Source organism: Symsagittifera roscoffensis, chromosome 2 (assembly GCF_963678635.1).
Source record: "Symsagittifera roscoffensis chromosome 2, txSymRosc1.1, whole genome shotgun sequence".
Lineage (NCBI taxonomy): Eukaryota > Metazoa > Xenacoelomorpha > Acoela > Convolutidae > Symsagittifera > Symsagittifera roscoffensis.
This window is the reverse complement of record NC_087063.1, coordinates 39735065-39761430: the sequence shown is the minus strand read 5'-3', so window position 1 is coordinate 39761430 and position 26366 is coordinate 39735065. Positions and strand designations below refer to the sequence as shown.

Sequence of the window (26366 nt, the reverse complement as noted above, 5' to 3'; positions counted from 1 at the left end):
CTGTATATTATTAATATTAGTGGGAGTCGTTTCAATTCTGTTAACGTATTGTAATTTCAGATTTTCCGTTTCTTCTAGTTTCATCGTGATTTCTGCTTGTTCTAATTTGTCTACTAGTTTTCGAAAATCTAAATCGGGTTCTCGAATTGAAGAAGGATGTGATGCTCTCTTTTTTATTGCTATTTTCCTTAATTGTGGTGTTAAGGTCATCATTAAGATTTCTGTCATCTTTGTGTTTTTATAGTCATGTGTATTTAATGAATATGCTTTTCGAACTAGTGTTTCGATTCGTACTGCTATTTGCTTGATGGTTTCGTTTGGTAATCTGCGAATTTCATTACATAAAACTCTTTGTTGTTGTTTGTTTCTTTCGGAGTCAAACATTTTTGAAAATTCTTGTGTAAATCTTTTCCAGTTTGATTTTATTTCTAGAGGTAGTACTGAAAACCATTTTTGGGCTGCGCCATCTAAGGTTGTTTGTATTAACGCTGTGCGTCGATGTATCCAATTTTGATGTAGTGGCGTATTTATTGGTTCAGGTCCAATATTTAAAATCAGGTTTGCTGTTACTGCATTTAAATAATCTTCTACAGAGTATTCAGGGTCTGTTCCTGTGAAAACCATTAAAGGTTTGTTTGATGTTATTGATGATCCACCCATAAGGTATGGATTCATTGTCATTTGTAATGATTCTGCTGCATTTGGCATTTGAGAAAAATTTGAAAGTTGGTTTCTTGTTATCTCATGTTGTTGGAGATAATATGGGAGTGGTATTTCATTTTGCATTTGTGATGGTTGATACGAGTGTGCAGTCATTGGATTTTGTTGTTGAATTGGTTGAAAAGATTGTGTATTAATTGGATTTTGTTGTTGAATTGGTTGTTGATTTTGTGCATCTATTGGTTGTGGAGAAAAATTTCTATGATTTGTACGTGTTCTCTGTATTCCTTGTCTACGATATTCTTGAGTATTTTGTGCAAATATATCTGGTTGTAAGAAATCATCATCTGAGGATAAATAATCCATTTGATAAGATGTCTGTTTTTTATTTTTATTTTGTTGAAAAAATGGGTAATTTTCACTGTGATCCCGTGGAGGATTTGTTTGGAAATTTGTTGAATTAGGTTGGGCCATTGGGTTATCCCAATTTCGAGATCTTGTATATTGGTTAAAATTTCTTTGTGGTTGATTATATGTTTTTGATGGATGTGTATAATTATAATTATGGTCTGCAAAGTTGTTTCTAGTGAATGTTTTGCGTGTTTTTGGTGGTATTGTCATGGGTCTGTATGTTTGGTAATCCATATGTGAATATTTAGGGGCAACCGAAGGTTTAACGGTTGATTGTAAGGTTACCTGTGTTTGTGAAGGATTTGTATTTCTTGGTGTTGTTAAATTTGGGCGTATTGGTGAAATACTTTGTTGTGTAGTTGTTGTGTGTACAATTTCTTCATTTATGAAGTGTGATGGTGTCTGGATATCTTGTTGAGTAAGATTCCTAGTTCCATTGAGGTTTTCATTGTGTATAACTGTAGAGTTTAAACTATTATTTTGTGTATCGGGTAAAAATGTATTATAGTTTAATGGTGTTGCATCAATTGTTAATGGTATTACTCTTACATAATCTCTTATGTAAGATATTGTACCTATTGCTTGACTTGAGATTGATTGTGGAAAGCTTATAAATGCTGGATGAGACCATTCGGGGTCCCAAACATAATCTGATTGTTCTGTGATAGCGGTATCATCGTTCGAATTTTGGGGTCTAAAATTTTTTCTTGCTTGTGCAATTAAATCAATATTGTGTGTGAAATAATCTATTATGAACCATGCCAAAATTTTTTGTAGATCGTGTTTTGTATGTTGTGAAACGTCGTCTTTCGTGAAATTTTCTTTAATGATGTTTAAATAACTAGAGAGTAGTGTGATTTCATGTCGTACTCTTAAATGTTTAGATGTTTCTGTCGGTGAGACATTTGTTATTGGGATTTCGTTTTCTAATATCGAAATATAACTATATATTATTGCGAAAACTTCATTGGTGAATATGGAGTTTGCTCTTTGTGAGTTATGATATTGGATGCTTTTTATATATTCTGAAAAAACTTTTGAAAATTCTAAATCAAGATCGTCTGTTTGAATTGTATATTTTCTATTATTATGGTTTGGTGAGGTGAATTCTATGGAGTAGATTCCATACTGTTGTGTTATGTTGCATATATCTTTTAGATAGTGATCTATGATTTGTCTTTTGATTTTTACATCGGGGAACTCTGTTTTACATGGACTGATTCCGGGTTCAAATAAATTTACGAGTAAATTTTGACAAAATATGTGTTGTCCTCTATCAGTATCTGCGTCTACTATAAAAGGAAAGATTTCATCATCATCTGGAGTTTCTTCACCTGGGGTGTGCGTTGAACTCATTTTTTCGTTCGATTACTGTTAATATGTAATTATTAATGTGTCGAATTGGTTGATTCCAATTGTATAAATGTACTGGTTTGTGTTTGTACTGCTTTTTTATTCTTCTTTTTCCTCTTTGTGATGAATTTGAAGTTGTTTCTGAGTCAGAGAAATATAATTGATCGTGAATTGGGCAATTTTTATCTATTGATTCTTTTAGTTTGTAAAGTTCGTCTAAACTGTTGGTTTCTGATTCTGAAAATGCGTTTCGATTTTTTGAAAATCTTTTTCGTGTTATTTGTCTTTGTTTCGTTATTATTTTTCTTTTTAGTGTTTGTCGTTTTGTTCGAATGTATCCAACTGTTTGTGTATGAGGTGTGATTACAAGGTCGTATTTTTTGTTATCTATTTCACAATTGTGTAAAACGATTGTTTGTTTATTTCCTAGGTTTTTAAATGACATAAGGTTTAGAATGACGGATGCAAAAGGTTGTTAAATGATTTCTATTTTCCTAAACTGTTAGTTCTTACGATTTTTTTGGTTAGCTTAGCCTGGGTCTATTTGTTCAGGGTTGGAGAGAAAAGTATATCGATTCCGAAGAATGATTTTTTACTTTCTCGTGGCTAGTATAAGTTAAGGTGTTAACTTACTTAATCTTACTTAGGGGTAGTGATTGTGTTCAAGGGTTGGAGAATAGTAAATCGATCCACAAGGTTCAGGTATAATTAGAACGCGAGTAGTTCGTTAGATACTATTTTAAACTTACTAAGTCTAAGATTTATCCTGGGTCTGGTAAGAGGGGGGGTCAAGTGAAGGATGAATAACCGAAGTTCTTCACTGTTTATCCTAATTTGAATGATTAGTTTTGTTTAAAAATTTCTATTAGTCTTGGGTCTTTAGAAAGGGTTGGGTAGTGAATCGACGTTTGAGGTCGTTAGACACTAATTAAGTGGGTGGGGGAGAACAAAGTTGTTCTGTTTGATCCAAGGATAAGCCTTGATGATCAAATTTGAAATTTAATTAAGTAGAAAATGATTTAAGATCCAAGGATAAGCCTTGATGATCTGGGTTTAAAATTAAGTGAATTTAAGTTTTAATAAAATTTTAAATGTGTGTAAAGGAAAGATTTAGTGTTTTGATGATATTAGTGGGTTTATGATTGCTGTTATGTTTTAGGTGATGGAGCTGGAACAACAGGATGATTTATGATTACTAACCATTTATTGTCATGCTACTAATTTTTATTTTTATTTTTCAATAAATATTTTTCAAACATGTTTTGTATAATACTGCAGAGTTTTAGGAAAACGATCTTAGATCTTTTTATCAATCGTTATTGTATATTAATAAATTTGTTTAGCGCCTGAAATGATTTTGAAGAGTAACTTCAAGGTTTTATGTTTGCAAATGGAAATCTAAATTCATTGCAAGTAGTATTCGAAATATAAAAGTTTGTTCTGGCTTTTGCCGAACTATCATATAACTATACGGCAAGTTTCTACTTTGTCGTATGTCGTCTTTGGTTCGAGGTCTTCTTCCAATTCCGGGTAGTTCTGTTATGGTTCGGAATATTGGCTCTGATCTATTGAGTCGTAGAGACATTTCAATTAAATTATTGTCGTATAACATTTTTGTAAATGTTTTTGTCTAATTTCTAATCTATTTTGGTTAATTCTAATCTATTAAGGTCTTGTTCGAGACTTATGGTCGCACCAGATGAGTTAGGACCGAAGTGTAACTCATAGAGTAATTTCGGATAGGGTACACCGTCTGCTCGTCACGCTATCTTATTTTCGGCCGGATAGATTCGTGCAACTTCTTAGTCTAATACCGATCCTAATCTTACTCTTATACTATCTAGTCTCAGGTTGTTTAACTAGTCTCTGCTAGGCTCAATAGATCTAGGGTATACTGGTTTACTGCGGCTGCTGAAGTGCTCGGGAGAGTCCAACTAATTTCTAAGTTAAATTCAAATCTCTCTGGTGCTGAAATTACAAGTAACTTCAGCACTTACAAATAAGTGGGTTGTTAGTTAGATGGATCATGATTGGTTAATATTAAATACTTTACATTGGTAAAACATTTAATTTATCCAATCATAAAATGTAGTTTAGATCAGGTTCCAAAAAGGTGCCAAGTGCGCTTTCAACATAATTCATTAATCGTGATATCAACCGCACAATTGTAAGTAAAATCAGTCCAAGTTTCTAATAAAAACTTTTATTTTTTTTATCATTTAGGGGGTATAACCGGAAAGACCCCAAGATTTAACATAAAACTGTTAAAAATATACGTTTGGCAAGTTTTTGTAAAATTTAATGGTCGAATTTTGCTATAAATTTTTTTATTTTCATTTTTTTTATCATTTAGGAGAGTGATGGTGGGGGAGTGTGTTACTGGAAAGGGTGCTCAAACTAAATTGAAGCTATTTGTTGGTTGTTAACTGATATATTTTTATCATAAACATCCGATAATTAAATCCGACATTAGGGATCAGTTTAATGCAGTGGATATCAAGTTTTTAGTTCCAGTTGCTTTTCTATTTTCTATTTTTTATACTATCACTGCATGATTTGAAGTTTTACCACCATATTTGGCACACGATTGGAGCCTTTCGAACTATTTTATGAATTGAAATATATTTGAAAAATCAAAATTTTCACTATATATCCATTTTCAGTTACTTTTTGTTTTTTTGAGACATTTTTTCAAGCATGAGTTGAATTTGATTATTAATAGTTACTTTCAATCATGTCAATTCCTGTTTTTTGAGAAATTCAGAATTTTCTAGAATTTTGTTTGTTGTTTAAAAAAATATATATTTCTTCCACAAAAATTAAGTTTTAAACGTTTGTTGTTGCGATTAATTCATTTTGTCTCAGATATTTTGAGAGTGGAGTTTCTAACACTAAGGTTTGTTTTTCTAATAAAAACTAAGTGTTGTGAAGTATTTTTGGGCTTTGTTGGTCACATCAGATGAGTAGACCCAATGGTTATCACGTAAAAATAGTTTCCTTCTTTACTCACCATCTGTTTGCTACGCTACCTCTTTTCGGCCAGAGATGCTCGCAAAACACTTTTACCTAATATTAATTTAAATTCCAGTTTTCCGTAGGCTCAATAGATCCAGAGAATCATTAGTAAAAGCAAAGTTAGTTTGAAATCAGTTTTATTTCAATCAATTTTTGCAGCGGTTTGATCCGTTAAACTGATCAGAGTGCAATATTTACATAGATTTAGTTATGGATCATGGTTGAATAGTATAACATTATTTATATTCAAAAAAATCCAACCTAGTATTGAACATATAAAAGGTTTGAAGTTGAATTAATATGGATCAGGTTGCAATTACGCCTGGCTTAGCTCGTTGTCAAATTTTCATTGTGTAGCGAGTAGCTTATTAACTACAGATGAAACTTGAACGATGGTGTTTGTAGGGTAGCTTAAGACAATAAGCATTGAAGAACGACAAATAAAAGGTTCAAGGCCACAACTTATTGTATCCAGTTTAAGGAAGTGACTGATTGAGTGATCAAATTAAGAGACGAGCTTTGATCATACCAACAATAATGAAGATCTGCCTTTTTGCAGTTCAAGTTTTCAGTCTGTTTCTCTGGAGTTTTCTAAAGATAAACTGCGACCAACCAACTGATGACAACTGGCAGTCGCTAACATTTGCAATAGCGGTTTTTAACTTCCCATACGACACTGATGATTTTTTCAACCGTCTCTGTGTCGAGAAAAGCAACTATTACTGTCTTCAAGGATACTTGGCCGATGAACAGAATGATCTGGAATACTTCGACCACATAGACAATGAGGACTCACAACTGCCATTGCAGCTAGCAGAGCAATTTGAAAGTCTGATCGCGCCAATATACAATTTGTACAATTTTTATGGCATCGTCAGACGGGGGGCGGAATGTTGTGGCAGCCAGATATTCCATTTTTGGCACTATGGTTATAAAATTTTAGGAATGACTCCCTCAAACTACTTGCATAAGCTGACTGATTACTCAAACGAGAGTGTTCCTCTTAACTACGTGCAGTACTACTACAGTCCGAGTTGCTGTGCCAACATCATAACTGCAGTCGGGTTCGGCCCTGGAAGGTTGAGACGAAAACGAATCTACACTCATTCTATCTCACCTGATAGCTTCCAGCCTTTTATATTTAACTTGGACTTGGGACCCACAAGCACTTCATTTTCAAGTGAGAACCTACAATCAGAACTGACATTTGACTGGTTCAAGTGGAATGTCATGTGTCAAGATAGACCCTGGATCTGCTCGATAGCAGCCGAAGACGCCGAACAGATGCTGCCGCCTTCGCCCTTAGTTGTTTATCCGAGCGACAGCAGCAATAGCCAAGGGCGAAAACTGTTGTCAAATCATAAAAAGGACAACTACAATTCCCCAAATTATAGACCACCTCGATATTTTTGCTGACTTTTAAATTTCATCAGTTTTAGTTAGTTTATATTTTTTGTTGACGTGGTCTTCAAATTTAGTGACTTCGTTTGACATTTTGGAAGAAGTTTATAGACGCTCTCTGGCAAAAAATACACCCGTTTTTTGCCAAAACTGGAAAAATTGTCCTTATTTTCGTTTTGGAATCTAATTTAGCATTGTAATTAATTTAGCATTGCTTTAATGAAGTATTTAAGGATAACGGACTATCTGTACTGCAAAGTCAAATTGTGAACACGCTAGCTGGTCGAAAGTGACAATTCGAACTTTTGAGCGAGTCATCACAATTGTTGCTTTTAAAAACATATACCACTTTTCCCATTCTACCATTTGTCGCTTTTGACAAACTGTTGTCTTGCCAGATCAAGTATGCACCATACCATCAGAACGTAGTGATGAATTCTTCAAGTATCTACAAAAGGCTTTTGTTCTCCTTCAAGTTTAGCTAACTTTTCTTTATTTTGGTATGTGGCGACGATGCATCATAAAGGGTTTACTAAACGTTCATTGCTGGTTGAATGCTTAGTAATTTTATCCTAAATTATAAGTCTCACCTTAGATCGTCAAATTGTCTTGACAAAAAGTAGAGTAAAAACAATAGTTAGAAAGGGTATGAATTAATTAGTTGGTTAGATACAGAGCACTGGGTTATTAGATTATATAAATGAATCGAACAGCTTAAAGAAATATACCTATGAGGGGAGGTTGAGCTAATCTTATTTTGTTCATCAATATTTTATCTTCTTACTAAGGTCGGTGGCTGATTAGTATGTATGGTTGCCCTTGATGTTTGTCCAAGTCAGAACTTCTGGTCGGGTCGTATGAATCGTCTTGCCGTTGTCCTTTGAGTACTTGTAGTCCAGACTTCCTCGGGGGTGCGTATCTCGAGTATCTCGATTTATAATTTTTCAAATCAAACTTAAACTGAGAATTTATTCTCTTTTTATAAATGAAAAGGGCTAGATTAATTTTAGTGTTAGGGCAGAAAAGAAAAATTATTTATTTTTAAAAGATTTGACTGAAGAGAAATGACTTGCTGCTGACTGAGCAAAATGAAACACTGAAGATTTCAGGCCAGTCCTTTTGCTCATAAGCATAAACCGGCGGCTGATTCAATCTTTAATTATTCAGGTTTCACCTGCTCCTTTGTTCTCCCTTTTTAATAAGGGAATTTTCAACTAGTTTTTTATTTGATTTTTTCAAATCAAATATCTTCAACTTATTAGTCCCCTTTGATAAACACCGCAGCCTTCAGTTTGTCTTATTAAAAATTCATATTACTCTCTCTGATGCATCATATTGCAGGTGCACCTCTGCTTAATCAAAGCAAGGAGAATTTCAGTGCAGCCGGCAAGACTGCTAAATATTTATCCAGTTTGTTTCAAGTTAAGTTAAAAGGGACGTATTAATAATCGCCGCCCTTTTAAAATATTGAGCATGAAAAAATGAGAAAAATTGGACAAGTATTTAAAAAGGAGTGGATTTTCAAAACAAGATTTTATAGTCCTAATAAGAGTAAATCAGTCAATATCTGATTTAGTGAAAAGAGGCTTTAATTTAAATGGCACGCTCCAATTTAGAATTGGGTCGTTAAATAAACAATTAAGACAATGGTCTTTTGTGTATGTGTAGTATTTCGCAATACTACAACTCACCCCTTTTTTAAGAAAATTAAGCTGTTCGATTCTTACAGTTACCATGGTGAAAATTTAAACACTTAAATGGTTAAATACTATAGTTATAAAATTTAAAGAGAACATCAAACGAAAAAGTTATAAAGACAAGTTAGGTTTTATCTAGAGCTTCCTTCCGGATTCAAGCTCTACGTTGTATGATCTGAGGATCGCTATCTTCCTCTGTGAAGCCTCTAGTTTTTGTTGCAACTTCACGATTTTCTTCTTTTTAATCTTGTTTTTGATTCGTAGTCTGCTCATTCCGTCCGTAAGTTGTTGGATGTCGTCCTGTTCTTCCTGTCTGCTTTCTTTTACATGGTTCGGAAAAGCAGTTATTCCTTCGAACGGGATGGTGACTTGCGTGCCTCCTGCCTTGAGGATGTATCCGTGTTCCTCCCTCTTCTTTAACTTCCAGAAGTTGTTTTCGTTCTTTATAACCCCTTCTGGCTGGGTTATGAAGTCGATAGGCATCATTGCCTTTTCCAGTGTCGTTGAGTTAACGACTTCTATGAACGATGGCAGTTTCCATCTGTTAAAATTTTCCTTTATCGAGTACTTCAAACTCGTTATATATTTTGGATTTTCCGTATCCAATTTGGTTTCTCTGCACTTCTGCAGCTCCAATCTTTGGGTTAAACTGGGAAAGTGACGAGGGTTCTTATTTAACCCGTCGTCCATTGAAAAAGATTGAACTGCTACCGGTTTCCGTTGTTTCTTCCTGAGAGGCAGCTTTCTTTTAAATTCCTCTGGTGCAGGGTCTGCATTTCTGCAGTTCCAGTTTAAAATTGGGTCGTATTCCATTTTGCTAAACATCAATATAAAATGACCAAATATTCAAAATCCCGAATTACATTCGGATATTAAGGCTAATTATCAAATGTTTGAACAATGAAGGCCAAAGTGTAAAATTGTATATATATAAAAGGTGGAAAATATAATCTTGTGGTTTCTCACAAACCCACCACGGAAAACAAATGAAGAAAGACGATCATGGTGTTTATTAACCGCAGAAATACAAATCAAGAAAGACGATCATGGTGTTTAATAACCACAGAAATACAAATCAAGAAAGACGATCATGGTGTTTAATAACCACAGGAATAAAGCACTTTACAACACTGAGTTAAGCTCAGATATTAAACTTATGAAGTTAAAGCAAAAAATGGAAATTTGGGCATTAATTAACCCCTAATCTTAAATGTATGTCCACCTGGGGTCATCCACAGGCTTACCATGGGGTCCCCTTTTATAGGTAAAAGGGACTAGAAAAAACCGGGGGGTAAATAGTATATAATATAGTATGTGTAAAAGAGATTTTTGTGTTAAATGTTATTTAAAAAGGTTTATAAATTGTGAGCTGATTACTGAAGTCTATAGATCTTACCAAATGTAGGAAGGTAGAGGAATCGTATATGGACATCGTAAAGTGTTGAGGATTAATTCTAGGGGTCGGAAAAATCACAAGGGATGTGGCATAAGGGACAACATTGTGCCGTATTAGGGAGGCATCTTGTACAAATAATGATACCTTGATGGCAATCAGTAATATGTTGATAGCTTGCCATACATTGGGTTTGGGTATTTCCCCAATTTGCGCTTTTAATCATTTTTTCGCATAAACAACAAGGGGAGTAATATGAAAGTGATTGGGTATAATTTGGGACTTGGCAAATGGGGCATAAAATCTGTCCATATTTGGAAAAATGGGCTACAATTTGGTCATGACAGTCTATACAGATGAAGTGTGGTGGATGATGTGGCTCGTTATGATGTTGTTTCTTGAATTTGGATTTTGGTAAGTAGCAAATTGGGCATTCAAGAGTGGGTTGTTCAATGGTTTTTCGGAAGTACTGTAAAATGGGTTGAGAAACATAAAGAAAACTTTGGAAATAAAAATAACAAGCTTGAAAAATTTTACATATAAAAGCTGGTAAAGTTATCTGAATCATTCTTTTAAAGAAGGAAAAATTAAAAAATAACTCGATTGGAGGTTTGGAAGTTTATGTCGATGACATCTTCGTCATTGTTGAATGCATTTAAGATAATATTAAAAAATCTACTGCTGCTTTTGACTGTAAATTTTTCTTCATCGTGGAAGCCAGGACTATAACGTTGGCAAAAAATATCCAACTGCTGTTGATCGGGATGAATATAAATACGGTTTGTGCGCGCTTGGTAACCGTCAACTTCGACGAGGAGATTATAATCAAGGACAAAATCAATGTCCATTACCAAGCAGAACATTTTGCGACTTCCTAAACAAACAGCATAATTGTTTATTCCTTGTTTTATTGCCTTTATAGGTCAGACATTTGTTAATTTGTTCGAAATTTTAATACGTGAACATCCTGGTGGCATATTTGGCATAAGAATTTGTCAAAAATTAAGTTAGTTTTGGATTTGAGAGTCCATGTAGCATTCATCACAAATAAAATAAAATGGTTGTGGATTCTTTCTTTTGTGAAGTTTCCTTAATTGAAGGGTTGTTTTCAATTCTTGACAAACAGGGCATTCCTTTGACATTGTATAAAAGTAAATTATGCCCAAAACTCATCAAAGGCAATTTTGGAAAAACAGATAGGGCAGATGTTTTTGCATTTCTCAATGCAGTTATTGCACACAGTAATATATGGGTGCTTAACTATCATATGTTCACCCTTCCGTTTGTTTCTGGATAACACTAATTGGTTGCAGATATTACAGACATCGTATTCTGTCATATTAATTACATGAATAATCTGCCTGCAAATGGGGCAAGGAATTTTTGCGAATGGTGTACTAGCTCTTAGCTTGAGTTTATTATAACAATTAACGCAAACTAAATGTGGTGGTTGTGGAGGTAAATTTTTGTGTAATTTTTTCATTTGATCGCAAATTTCCAAACATATAGGACATTCAGTTGTCATTCTCGCTGCTCATTCAATCTGGTCTAGATCGCAGGGAATGGGAAATGTTAAGCTATTTGCAAGACATAGTATTAAATGCCAGTATTTATTGCTTGGTTTAATAATGGTGCTGTGTAGTTCGCCATTATAAAGCGTTTCGAAATGAATTATAAAAATTGGGATTATTTTGAAATTTTCTGCTAGAATGAAGGAGCGTTGGAAACCTTTAATTTGGACAAAGGTTCCTTCGTAAAAAATTATCATTCTAGTCTAATGTACAATGTTCACATTCAATATTGGTAGGACAAGACTCTGGGTGATCAGATACAAAAAGAAAGAATGGCCAATATCGGGAAGTGGGGTAAATACTAAGTTCCTCAAAAGTACCTGTTTCGATGTATCGAACATTAACTATCATGTAAACTTGTAAATGTGGTTGTAATTCAAATGTTTTCTTTATATGAATAACTGAAACTGGTTGGTCGTTGATATTAAACATCATTGTTTCTAATTAGAGAAAATAGGTGGATTTAGAAAAAATTCTGCATTTGTGTCAAAAGCAAGAAAATGACTTAGTTCAAGGAAATTAGGGTGATTTCCTGGAACTGTGATTGTAGTTAATATACTGGAGTTAACCTTACTCACATGTAAAAGATAAAAGTTTTCAGAGTGTTTCTCTACTCCAATAAGTGAGTAACGTAGGTTTGGTAACCGGATAAATAGATTACGAGAGGTTAGTGAGATCATTTGAATGGAAATCGCTTATGTCTTTGGCAGATGACTTAAGCAAGTATTCGACAAAACTAGAAAAAAATTCCAATATGGCGAGTTGTGAAAGACTTCAATTGTTCCGTCTTCCCACGTGTTACAATAATCGAAATATAAGATAAGTTTTGGACAATATGAACCGTTACAGGCGTCGAAGGATTTTTCTATTTGGTAAAGGAGTACGTGACGATTGTTGTGTTTAAATAACATGGGTTTATATTTAATTATTTTTCTCACAAAAAATAATTTCTTCACAAGCAGTTTCGATTATGGCTGAGTTTTTATACTTTAAGATGTGAAGAATATCTTTGTATCTAGGATTGGTTTCCTTCACGATAATATCGTAATTTTGATTATGGTGAAAGTCGTTGATAATTAAGTGTAAATTGTTATCAATTGCTACGGATGGTAAAATTGCTGTTGTGACCCGGGAATAGAATTTCTTTGGGAAATGAGGACAAGATAAGATTAAGCAGAAATTTTGATTTAGTGTGTCAAGGAACATTTATTTTTCTCCAAATTTTATATTTGGAAAGTATCCATTCAATTTTGTTGTTTCTGGTTTAATAATTATACACAGAAGTGAATTCCTTCGAAATCGGTAATGACGACTGCTGAGCTATTTCCTTCCAGTAAAGAACAAATATAATCATATGTTTTGTTTGAAGAGTCAATTTCAATTTCTTGAACAGTTTCCTCAGGATAAGTTATTATCATAAGGTGAATGCAATCATTTGGTTTGGTTTTTGGTAATCTTGCTGATGCTATTAATGCTGGTAGTTTGTTTGCATAACCTGGGAGTTGAATTAATAAACGAATGTCTCGATCCAAAATTCCTACCAACATTTGAATGTTTGTTTTCAAGTTAATAGTTGGACTAGATGTTTTCAAATAGATGTTTATTTATTATAATCGTAACCTCCGAAAGTAATTTGATATAGTCTGTAAATTCATACAATATTATAACCATAACTTGATATGTACATTTCAATAAATTGACATTAGAACCTCAAATTTGAAACCAGAGCTGGTTTTAACACCTGCCGAATCGTTTCTTCAGTATATCATCTTCATTTTTTTCAGAGAGTCAAAATACCCCATCCGGAAAAAGTATTTCACCATTTTGATGCAATTACTGTTATATTGAAACAAAACTAATTACACAATTGTGAACGTTCACAGTTTTTGCACTGGTTTCTTAAACTTCACTGAAATAAAACTTGTGATTTCGTTTGCGGTTCAATTTGTTTGTGATTTTGAGCTAGACAAATTTTCTCACGTTGGATTTTTTTAATTTCACCTCTTTCTATTTCGACCCGCATCATCTGAGTTTTTTTTTTCAGAATTTGACTCGATTTTATCGCAGTTCCAAAAAAAATTAATATCTAGGAGACGAGAGCAGATTACTTTCTGGATACTTATAAATGCAATGCGTGATTTTTTCCAAATTATTTTTATTAATCTGGGCATAGTCATCATCTTCACTGATGATATTCAATGCTTTGAGTTGTCCAATAGCTTTGAGGCCAAACATTTCCCCCCAATTTACAGTGATTAATCCCAGTGGTCCCAGTTTACAGGGGTCCAAGAGCATGACCGATCCACTTCAGCCTTTAGAGTTGTTCAGTAAAAACTGTACATTTGTCCAGTTTTGCTTTTGGACTTAAGTCTGATGTAAATAGGTTGCTTCCGTTGTGGAGAATCTTTTGTGAGCACCTGCTTTTGAAGGCATCGGTTCGTTTGATATCAGATTTTTTAAGGGCCAAGTTTCGGCTCCATAAAGCAGAACGCTTCTGACGCAGGCTTTAATGATTCCAAATCTGCTTCAGCTTTTAAAATTTCTGGCTATTTTTCCTATCCAGGTTTTGACCTCTTTTAATATCGCCTCTCAGTTGGATTTTACTATCCAAATACGTAATGTCTTCTACTTTTTCTTTTCTTGGTTGTTGACAGTAAATTTCTGGACAATACTGTGAGAGCAGAATTTAGTCCTACCAACGTTTAATTCGAGTCCAACGTACCCTGAGTTTTCGGCCACTCGCTAAACGAGCTTTTGTGCGTCTTCCGGTTTACCGTCGAGCAGACAGAAATCATCTTCAAAATCCAGATCCGCAACAACCAATATCGTCTAGTGCAATTCCAAGATTTTCTCCTTTGAGGGTTCAGATTAAAAACAAAGGTGCCAAGATTGAGCCTTGCCTGACACCACTGATAAAACTTAAAATCATTGAAATGCTATTATAGAGTCACTTGACTGTAAGTTTCAGTGTTCATAGACTTCAAAAGATTTCTTCGTCCACCTTCGCACTCTTCGACAATTGTTTCTAAATGATTCTCTGTTGTTTTGGTGCCTTTTAACAGTATTATGTTGTAAGTTATTGTTGTTGTTTTGATTATTGCAGTTTTTATTAAAAAGCGAGTCTAGTGACACAACAAAAATTTTGGATTTTTTAAAATTAAAAAAAAATTCAACAAAAACATTAAAAAGTTATATGATACTGCTTACGTTAAACTTCTATTTAGGTTAGTAGCTGTTTTTGGTACAATTACTGCACTTAATTAACCAACCAGTTTTTTTGTATCAACATTACGAGGCCAAACTGTGCACTGGATAGGAGCACAATTTTGTGTCTGTATGTTCCTGGATTCCAGAGACAAGTCTTTAAACATGTTAAAATTTTGTCGGAACGATCAAAGGAAAGTAAAGAACAAAAAAAGAACAAAGGGAGCGTCCTTGTTGCGGAATCCGCTTAATGCACAAAATGCACAGTTTGGCCTCGTAATGAAAATAAAATTAAATGCTGTTCTGTTGATTTCTTAAAGTTTTAACCTTACACCAGTCCTTTTGAGCATAATTATGTCACCCTTTTCAATTAAAAATTCTCGTTTCATTAGGTGGAGGAATGGCTGTTAAAGTCACACTCCTCTGAAGAACCGAATAACCTTCATGCTCACAACCGAGATAAAGACAATCAACTAGTAGCACCTCGCATACCTCGAAGACCCAAATGGCCCTCAGTGTTCACCCAGAGTCATCTGGATGGTGAGGTCAAAGAACAAGTTATAACTGACGGGAATCAATGGCGACAAGGAAGTGTAGTTGACAACACTGTTCTCGATTCATTCGAAAAGTGGAAGCAGAATGTGGCTAGGAAGAAGGACTTCGCCAGGCAGATTGACCAGAGTAGTCGACAACTGGCAGAACAACAAGTGAAGCTCGAATCAGATATTGTATCGTATGAGTTGAGACCTAACGCGCATCAGGTTCACATTTCAATAATATTCAGAAAGAAGCTGGGAAAAAAGCTCTTCTTTTTCTTTTGACATTTTTGGAAACTTTTTAAATGCAACTAGTGGTTTTGTAAGTTCCAGCCATCATTTCCTCCTGTTGTGTAGCCACATTCTTGTACCTGCTATATCAAATGCACATCAGGCTCAGCATTTATTCAAGTTCAGAAGACGCAGGGAAAAGTTCTCAGAATCTTTTCCTTTAGAAATTAGCCGTATTAATAATTATGAACAGGTTTGGAAATTCGAAGGCAAATAAGAAAATCATTGGGACGGGCAGCTAAACATAGATGCCGTACAATAATTCAAAACTTTGGGTGGTGAGGTGTCGAATATATGAGGGAGGGGGAGCGGGGGGATGGTTGTCCGATCACACAATAATAATTTTCTTTTAAGATTCTCCAAGTTTTTTTCAAAACCTTGCGCTTTTTTCTTGCGTAAGACATATAAAATGAAAATTGATAATTCTTGTAAGAATTTTCGGAGAAATGCAGAACACTGGCGAGTTTTTAGTTAAATCATTTTCAAAATGAGTTTTTAGAAACCATTTGGTTTTAGGAGGGGAGTGCTAACGATTTTGAAAAATGGCAAGATGCAGTGAAGCACGCAAAGAAACCATCGTTGAAGTCATTCCAAGAAGTGAATTCACAAGAAACTCTTCCGAGAATCGAAACAGCGCACATTTTGACACATAACCTCGACGAGGTCAAGAACAATTTGAAACCAGCTCCTGAGTTTTTGTCTCAGAGAAGTCGAAAATTTAAAACTACGAAAGATGATGATAATGAACAGAAATATTACGACTGGATTTTTCAAACTAACCGAGCTCGCAAAGTTCTTTTTCGACAAGCCGACATCGTCAACGAAATGCCAAAACGGACAATTGAAACAGCAAATCAAAAGGTAGAAGCAGCAGTATTTGAGCGTGAGTACGTTGACAACTCTGATGATGTAATAGACTTCGGCTTGCCCGAAAGACGAAAACATTCGCCGGTTCCCGGTTTAGAAGTTGCCCATGGTTTAACATCACTCGAGCAGCAGTCAATTTATGAGAGTTTTGTCCGAATGAAAATTGTGGAAGAAAGGTCAAAACGGGCGAAGATTATGCGACTAGGAGCTAAGTATGAAACGAAAACTTCAAACGAACTAACGGCGGAGGAGTTAAAGCCGAGAAACCGGACAATTACTTTTGGGGGAGAAACTGACGGCTCTAATAGAATTCCACGAGCCATTGGAAGTAAAAAACTTGAAGGAATACAAAACCTACGAGAAATTCAAATATTAGATCCATTTCTTGTTGAAAGTTACGATCAACCAACGATGCAAAGAGCCTCTAAAAATGTCAGCCAGTTTCCAGTAGCCTCCGAAAATTTGAACGATCCAAACTTTTCGCGACCAAAAAGGAGAAATTATCGTGATGATTCAAGTCGTAGCGAATTCGCCATCTTTTCAGATGGCGTTTTGCTGCCTGAAGATTTGAAGCTGAACTTAACACCCTGATCAAATGTTTATTGAACAAAAAAAAGAAATTTAGTTTTTATAAAATATTAGTTTTTACGGTACGATTAAAAAATAGTTTTCCTTAATTTATGTTCGTTTGAGTGCAAACGAAGTCGTTGGTAGAATTGTAGGCCAGTTTACAAAAAAAATGGTCCGAGAGTAGAACAAGACTGCTCGTATCAGGGCAAAGCCCTGAATGTTCCGACTACCTTTTCAGGTTTATCGAGCAGTAGTAACATTAAAAAATTAAAAATAATTTTAAAAAAAAATAAATTTTTTTTTTCTAAAATTTAAAAAAAGTTTTCATGAAATCATCACCCCACACGCCATATAAAGTTTAAAAGAATAGATTTTGCTCATTGTAACAAAACAATTATGGCAAATTAGCGTCTTTCAACCAATTTGGAACGATTTCTAAGACGGATTGACTCTCCGCTTACGCGTTACTAGCGCGAAATATATCGCGCGTTAATTGTCCCAAATTGACCAAAATGGCGATCTTTAAACCCTCATTACTTTACGACAAATGATCACAGGTGAAATATCTTTTCAATTTTGAGCTCAGCACAACAATACCTTTTGAATGATAAAAAAATTCTGTCAAAAATGGCTAGTTAAGAAGTCGAAATTTGTCTGAAGAAAAAAAAACCCACCCCGAGCACAAATATTCCGTCACTTTCATATCGAAAGTCGGAACAAAAAGCAAAAGAGGAGAGAAAATAAAATCTGATTGTTCAATACGAAAAGAGTTTGCTACTGTAACTGAAGCTTAAACAGTTCGAACAAATCATCGCTGCTAATTGTGTGCAGTGGTTGCAACAGAAGATTCGTTATTTTAAAATAAAATTTGAATTGAGGCAATGATATGTAAAATATTGTAACGCCCTAAGCTCAAATCTAAAAAGCTTTTCACTTGTAATTAGAAACTACTAATTTATCCTAATGCGCGACATATTTCATGCTTTTAACGCGTGGGCAGCTCCACAAACCGGTTCAGAAAATGTTCCAAGTAGATTTCACTATTTGGTTTCATTGTATTCGTTACTTTGTTCTTTCTATCAGTTATGTGGGAAAATCGAGCATCATTTTCTTTTGCATTTATTGTTCCGGCTTTTGTATAGAAAGTAACGGAGTATTTGTGCTCGGGGTGGGTTTTTCTTAGACAAATTTCGACTATTTAACTGGCCATTTTTGAACGAAGGTTTTTATATCATTCGACAGGTATTGTTGTCTTGAGCTTAAATTTGAAAAAAAATATTTCACTTGTGATTTTTTTTTCGTAAAGTTATGGGGATTTAAAAATTGCTATTTTAGCCAATTTGTTGACAGGAACTTCTTCGCCATAACTGGTTTGTATATAGGAGCAAAATGTATCACGTTGTACTTTATATGGCATGTGGGGGGATGGTTTTCACAAAAAAATCTCAAATAAAATGAAAAATTCATTATTTTTTTATATTTAATTTTCTCATGTAATTACTGCTCTATAGACCTTAAAAAGCATTCGGAACATTCAGGACTTCGCCCTGATACGAGCAGCCTTGTTTCTTTTGAAAAGTATCATCCTTTTTTAATAACAAAATTTTTTTTCATGATTGTTATAGGGAAGTTGGACCTTAAGAGCTGTGCCTTGATACAAGTAGTCTTTTTTTACAGAGGTGGAAATGACTTCAAATTTAAAGAAAAACTTTCAACCCAAAATCAGGCACCATAAAAACAATCAAAAAGACAGAGTGATTGGTAAAACAAGAAGCATGTTAGTCATGATTTGAACGATATTATAAATTTTTTTTTGTAAAAATAGTTGAAAACCTTTTCCTTTTTGTCTAGTTACTAGCGTGAAAAGCAAACTAGCAGTTGTTACAACAGGAAAGACATCAGCCATATGAATTTTAGTTTTACTCTGGAAATCAGTTTTTAAAGGTTAATTTTAGCTTATTGATAGTGAATGACGACCATTTTCAATGCATTTTTGATTTACTTTTTTTTTTGCTTACCATCAATCACAAAAACGACGCATTTAAAAAAATGAGTTCAGAAAACTTTCCTTTCGTTTTTTTATGAATATTTTTGTAACTTTTGCACATCAAACAAATCAATTTTTTTTTGTCGATGGTACCAGCGAAGTGATACAATATGAAAAATTTGTTTTGTTCTATATTCCGGAGGAGCAGTAGAATTTTCTCATTTTCCATAAATTAGTATTTTTATAAATTAGTATGCTTCACTGTGGGATTTATAGCGAGGAATGAACAATGACTGTTTGTAAACTGAGACTGGCCAATACTTGTATAAGTTCTCAACTTTGTCATGGCTGCAGTGCACCAGTCATTATTATTGCAATAACTTTTCCAGAGAAAACACTTTTTTGGATAATGACTTATAGTTTTTGGTTTTTTCACAATTCTCAGTCCATTTTTGAAAATTTTGTCGACAATTCATTAGCATGCTGCAAAATTTTACTTCATTTTCGGTTTCGAACTAGTAATATAGAGTTTGTCTTCCATTCGTGACAATTTTTACTTTGATGGAAACATCTTCTCTTGGGAATGGAAAAATTTAATTGAACATATATTTAGATTTAGCTTATTAAAAAAGGCAACCTAGAAAATGGAGCAAAATGCGTTTCGAATTGTGTATCATCGTGAATAGCTGCGGGTTTGTGTTTTTGCGTGCTAATTTTATAGTTTTAATTTCATTGTTAAATCAGTGTTGTTTGAATTTGAGCGGTTTTTTTCTTGGGCGGTTTCTCGTGAAGAGCGTTAAGCGGTTTCTCATGAGGAGCGTCAGAAAAATTGAGTTTTTTAGTTTCAAATTTTTAATGTGAAAATTTTGAAAAAATACGCATTCTGAATAAGTGTTCCGACTACTCGCACCGAGTGCCCATTGATCATAATCAATTATATTGTCATTTTTTGGTCAGCGTCTATAAAATTACAGTTTGTAATCCATTAAAAATGTACTATCATGATAATATTTTTATGTCAATCTAGTCCATTGTAATCGGTTACAATCCATAAAAATTGTCACGTCAATATAATCCATTATAACCTATTATAATCGATTAATAATAGATAAAAACATGAACTATTTGGTTTCTAAAATTTAAATTTTTTTTTTATGAAATCATCCCCCCACACGCCATATAAGGTTTAAAAGAATAAACTGGAGCAGCGTGATTGGTAAAACAAGAAGCCTGTTAGTCGTGATTTGAACGATATTATAAATTGTTTTTGTAAAAATAGTTGAAAACCTTTTGTTTTTTGTCTAGTTACTTGCGTGAAAAGCAAACTAGCAGTTGTTACAACAGGAAAAGCATCAGCTATATGAATTTTAGTTTTACTCTGGAAATCAGTTTTTTAAGGTTAATTTTAGCTTGTTGATAGTCAATGACGACCATTTTCAATGCATTTTTGGTTTTTTTTTGCATACCATCAAGCACAAAAACGACGCATTTAAAAAAAAGATTTCAGAAAACTTTCCTTTTGTTTTTTCTATGATTATTTTTGCATCGTTTTGTGCTATTTGCACTTCAAACAAATCAAATTTTTTTTGTCGATGGTACCTGCGAAGTGATACAATATGAAAAATTTGTTTTGTTCTATATTCCGGAGGAGCAGTAGAATTTTCTCAATTTCCATAAATTAGTATTTTTCAGCGAAATTAGTGCTTCACTGTGGGATTTATAGCAAGGAATGAACAATGACTGTTTGTAAACTGAGACTGGCCAATACTTGTATAAGTTCTCAACTTTGTCATGGCTGCAGTGCACCAGTCATTATTATTGCGATAACTCTTCCAGAGAAAACACTTTTTTTGGATAATGACTTATAGTTTTTGATTTTTTCACAATTCTCAGTCCATTTTTGAAAAATTTTTCGCCAATTCTTTAGCATGCTGCAAAAATTTTCTTCTTTTTTGGTTTCGAACTAGTAATATAGAGTTTGTCTTCCATTCGTGACAACTTTTACTTTGATGGAAACATCTTCTCTTGGGAATGGAAAAATTTAATTGAACATATATTTAGATTTAGCTTATTAAAAAAGGCAACCTAGAAAATGGAGCAAAATGCGTTTCGAATTGTGTATCATCGTGAATAGCTGCGGGTTTGTGTTTTTGCGTGCTAATTTTATAGTTTTAATTTCATTGTTAAATCAGTGTTGTTTGAATTTGAGCGGTTTTTTTCTTAGTTGGTTTCTCGTGAAGAGCGTTATGCGGTTTCTCATAAGGAGCGTTAGAAAAATTGGGTTTTTTTAGTTTCGAATTTTTAATGCAAAAATTTTGAAAAAATACGCATTCTGAACAAGTGTTCCGACTACTCGCACCGAGCGCCCATTGATCATAATCAATTATATTGTCATTTTTTGGTCAGCGTCTATAAAATTACAGTTTTGTAATCCATTAAAAATGTACTATCATCATAATATTTTTTATGTCAATCTAGTCCATTGTAATCGGTTACAATCCATATAAATTGACAGGTCAATATAATCCATTATAACCTATTATAATCGATTATACTGGATTTTTTTTAGAGGTTATCATAAAAATTACTTTTTTTCCAAAGTTTCTTCAGTTCCTGTTAAATGAATTTCAGAAATTCTTAAATTTCACATTAGAATTTAATGATACAGGGAGAAGGAGGCTGTGGGCAAGCGTTCATCCCCATAAGGGATGCGATCCCCACAGCAGCCAAAGGAACATATTTGCTATTATTTTTGGGCCTCCATTTTCGGCGACCAATCCTTAAAGTTTTCATGAGGCGCCCTCGGCAGTAATATATACTAATATTGAAGGCGTGCGCGCGCCAAAAATTTGGAATTTTTCACTCAAAATTTTCCAGAAAGTGCCCAAAACGGCTTTTTGACTTTTATTTCAAAACACTGCTTGGGGTGCTGAAAGTTGTGCCGAAATTGCGTTTTTACGGTGCTCTGGGAACGCTCGGAAAAAAAATTGCTCAGTTGACCTAAAAAAGTCGTTAAACGTTTTTTGAAAAACCGTCACCCCTCGAAAAAATCTTAGACTACTACTACTACTACTACTACTACTACTACTACTACTACTACTACTACTACTACTACTACTACTACTACTACTACTACTACTACTACTACTAAAATTCAACTGCAAAACTAATCATTACTATTTTTGTAAGCTAAAATAATGTTTTTGAAATTTTCCGAAACAAAAAGAGGGACCTACTTAACAACCCCCCCCCCTTTTCAAGAAAATTAATTTGAAAAACTTCTGCATTACTGAGCGAAACAAAAACAAAGTAGCAAAAAAATATCAATATCAGTTTTAAATTTGAGAAAAAATGAGTTTTAATTCGTTTTTTGGTTGAGAGAAAAATGTTAATCCATTATCTCAATAAACTCATAGCACAAAAACTCACTACCATTTTTTGTTAACTTTACGTGCCTGCGGGTGCCCCTCTCCTTCTCCAGTGCATGCACAATAAAGGTAATAAAAACGCTGTGCTACATGCTGAAACAACTGCAGCGCTGCATTTTGAATTCTGAATACTTTGGGTGATGTTACTTGCTAGTGTGCTGGGGATGAGGTTTTTCCTCTCAAAAGAAACGTTCTTCTTCTCTATCTATATAGTCCAATCGGTGCTTTTCTCAGCACCTGCTAATCATCATCATTGATATGAAATGATACACTTTCTTGTGTTTTTGGTGTAGGAGCTCTTACATTGGTTGATTATTTTGCCACTGATCCAAGCGTCCGTTGCCAATTTCAAATAAGTTAAGCGCCGAGTTTCTATCCAATTTAATAAGTGGCAGAATTTTTGCTCGTAATAAATTGCTTCCAATTTTGCAGTAGTTTCACTAGCGACATTGAATAATTGGCTAAAATCTTTTAAAATTCTTCCCCGTATCTGATGTATCCACGGATGAAGAAATGTAGCATTAGTGTTTCTTTTTGGGTTTATAGGGATTGCGTCTTTTTGTTTGTTCATTAAAATTGATCATGATGATTCATTAGAAATTATTCTTTTCTCCGATTGGGGGTGTTTTTCTTGCATTTTCAAAGATTTTAAGTATTTTTTCAGATTCTTCAAAAAGGCATTGTTCCGCTTCTCCCGCTATAGTCGATTTTTGGTTGTAACTTTTTTGAACTACTGTTGTTTGAAATTTATAGAATTCAAGTTTTTCATGCAAGGATGATTGTTTAATTTGTTCTTTTCATCCAGATGGGTTGCTTGTTTTGTATCTCTGTTTGTTTCTGCATTGAGCAGGGCTATGTTCACGCGTTCTGCAATAAAACTACTCATTCTCAAAGGAAGTTTTCTCCTTGAGTCTCTGACTATTTGTATCTTTAAGGGAAAGGACCAGCATACGAGCTGTTCAGCTCATCACGGGGAACCGCTGTTGTGCCCTTGCGTAAGAACTACATGCTATTCTTTTGGGTTGTTTCTGGGCTGCGTAATAATGCCTCCCATCATACAACAAGCGCGGATCATAGTGGACTTCGAATATCCTACCTTTTACCTGAGAAGTGGAAACGTAACCAGTCCCAAACATAAATTCCGCTCAAACATAATAATTAAACTGAAATATTGATGAACAAAGTTTATACTGTAGTCTCGTGTTTTTTGTTTCTTTTATTTCCGTTTTGAATTAGCTTGTTTTATGTTATCTGCTAGTGTTCTGAAATCTTTATCTGGTTTCCCCAAAGAAGATGGGTGGTATTCTCATGTTAAAGTATAGATACCCTGGAGTGTAGATTTGAAGTCATCGCCAGACTGTTAGTCATTTTCGTTCCGACTGTCGAAGAAAACGGAATATTTATGCTTGGTGTGGCTTTTTTTGTTCAGTCACATTTTGGCGATCGAAGAAATTGATTTTAACAATACCAAATTATTCTCCATTGAAAATATCCACCACCTGCATCAAAAAATTAAAAAAAAAATTACCTCCTAAAGAACCTAAAAACCTAAAGAAAATTGATTTTTTCTACTGCTCCCATTTTTGAAGACAGTGCGGAATATTTATGCCTGGAATGTTTTTGTTCAGTTGTTTTTCGGCTTTTTAACTAAGCATTTTGAGAGAATTTTTCAAAACCATTTGAAAAATATTGTTTGTCTGAGCTCAAATTAAAAAAAAAACATTTCACCTGTGTTTCTTTTCTAAGAAGTTATGGGGGTTTGAAGTTTGCTAATATGGTCAGTTTGAGATTATTAATTTAAGACAGTAAAGTAGTTGAAAATGCAAACAAATTTTGTAATTCATTTGAACTGTCAACAGAGCAAACCAAAATGATTGCTCTCTTTCAGAGGTCACTTTTTTAAAAAGAACTTTGAGCCCTTAACTTCAAAACAATTTAGCATTGATCTGAGATAGGGACCAGTTTTAAGTTTATGTAAATGCCATCAATTGTTTTCTTTCTGTCTAGAGACCTGCTCCTTTGACCTTGTGATTTCTAACGTCTGTTCCGATCTGAAATACAACAGTGCAGTAAGATTTCGATTTAATGCTTTACAGTTGGACTAAAATAATACAACTTATTTATTATCTTTTCATACTACAAACATCTGACTTTAACATGGCGCAGTCAGCAGAGAAAAAAGGAGGGGGGAAAATCCATTGAACATTGTAGCCTTTTGGGAAGTACGAACACCAGAACCTCCGGTCTATTGGGAAGAGTGGATAGTCAAGTTTCACTGGGGGATGATCGCAAAGTACGATATTGATCCCGATGACTTCTATTTTGCGGACACTCTAAATGCGGCGGCCGTCGGTGCGTTGCCTGAAGAAGTAAATGGGAAAAACCGTCTCGATTCAGAAAAGAAGTTAAAGTCTAATCTATATCTATGTATCGGGGACGAGGCGCAAAGAATATTCAAAGCTCGGAAACCGACGGTTAACATCAAAACTGCACGGTACCCACGGGTTCTAGATGAGATGCAAAACGTGTTTCAAAGAGAGAGGAATGTAACACATGAACGGGGTCTTTTCTACGGAAGGAAACAGCGTGAGAACGAAACGTTCGAAAAGTTCCATGCGGAACTAAGCGCCCTAGCAGGTAGATGTGACTTTGCAAATGCGGCCGAAAATGTTCGTGACATTTTCATTATGAACATGCGGGAGTCTGATTGCCAACGAGAGTTATCACGATCAACAAAATTACCTGAAGAAGTCTACAGGATCGCATTGTCATACGAACGCGGGGAGCGCGCATACAAATCGTATACGGGACGACCAGCTTCAACAGCTCCGGCTATCACAATAAAACAAGAACCGGTGAGTAACATAAGGAGGGGACAAGGATTTTTTCGAAGTCGCGGACGCGGGGGACGTGGAGGATACACCCAAGGACCGAGTAGTAGTGGAGGAAGCGGAAATAATCGTAGGTGTTACAATTGCGACGCACCAAATTTTACCCTGGAGCATATTGCGAGCTGTCCTGCAAGAGGAGCAACATGTAATTCATGCCGAAAATTAGGTCACTTTGAACGAACATGCCGAGGAGTTAGAAGAGGTACTAACCATTGGAGGGGACGAGGACGAGTCGGACTGGTTAGGGAGGAGAGTGAGCATCACCAAAGTACACAAAACGTAACTGATTTGAACGAAGATCCAGTGTCGTGGGTCAATCAGCAGGGGTGCGGGGAAAACGAATCCATGACGTCGGGATCGGACGATTACATGGTAATGTCAATACACAGGAAGAGGAATGAATCCGAACTGAAGCTCCCTGGGGCCCGCGTGCAAGTTGAAGTAGCAGGGAAGAAAATGTGGTTGTGGATCGATAGTGGATCCCCAGTAACCATTTTTAGCATTAACGACCTAAAAGCAACGTTGGGTAAGGCAAATATCCAACTAAAACCGTCACAAGACGAATTCCTGGATTATAACAACAATCGAATAAACATACTGGGGAAGATAACAGTGATGATGTCATTAAACGGCTGGGCGGCACCAGCACAAGTGTCGGTTATATCCGGGAACCATCAGTCCATCCTGGGGCGGGATCTTATGGGCACCCTGGGTCTCGAGTTAGTTCAACGGAAGAAAGTGATGGGAATCACAGGGGAAGGGATCAGTCAAGAGGAGGAGAAATATGACGAATTGCATACATACTTCTGTAAGTTGTACCCAAATTTGTTTACTAGGATAGGGAAAATCCGGAATGCAAAAGTAAGAGCCGAATTTTTTGACAATTTGAGACCCATACAGCAAAAAGGACGCAGGGTGCCGATTAGTCTGCAAGATAAGGTGGATAAAGAAATCCATCGGCTAATAAATGAAGGGCATATCGTAAAATTGCAAGAATGCTCAGATAAGTATTTCGTCTCTCCCATCGTAATTACAGTAAAAAAAGATGGAAGTATAAAAATAGCACTGGAGTCAAGAGAGTTAAACAAGCA

General features: G+C 34.9%; 1 protein-coding gene across 5 annotated transcripts in view; it reads left to right on the top strand.

The window, feature by feature from the left end:
* Window positions 1-16995, top strand: part of LOC134839088 (uncharacterized) — a 70877-nt gene extending 53882 nt beyond the window's left edge. For all 5 annotated transcript variants that reach the window (XM_063854508.1, XM_063854511.1, XM_063854512.1 and 2 more), the window contains 2 exons: window positions 15098-15466; window positions 16049-16995. In XM_063854508.1, coding sequence (XP_063710578.1) covers window positions 15098-15466; window positions 16049-16990 — 1311 coding nt within the window. In that variant the 3' untranslated portion in view covers window positions 16991-16995. The remainder of the gene's footprint in view (window positions 1-15097; window positions 15467-16048) is intronic.
* Window positions 16996-26366: the final 9371 nt, after the last annotated feature.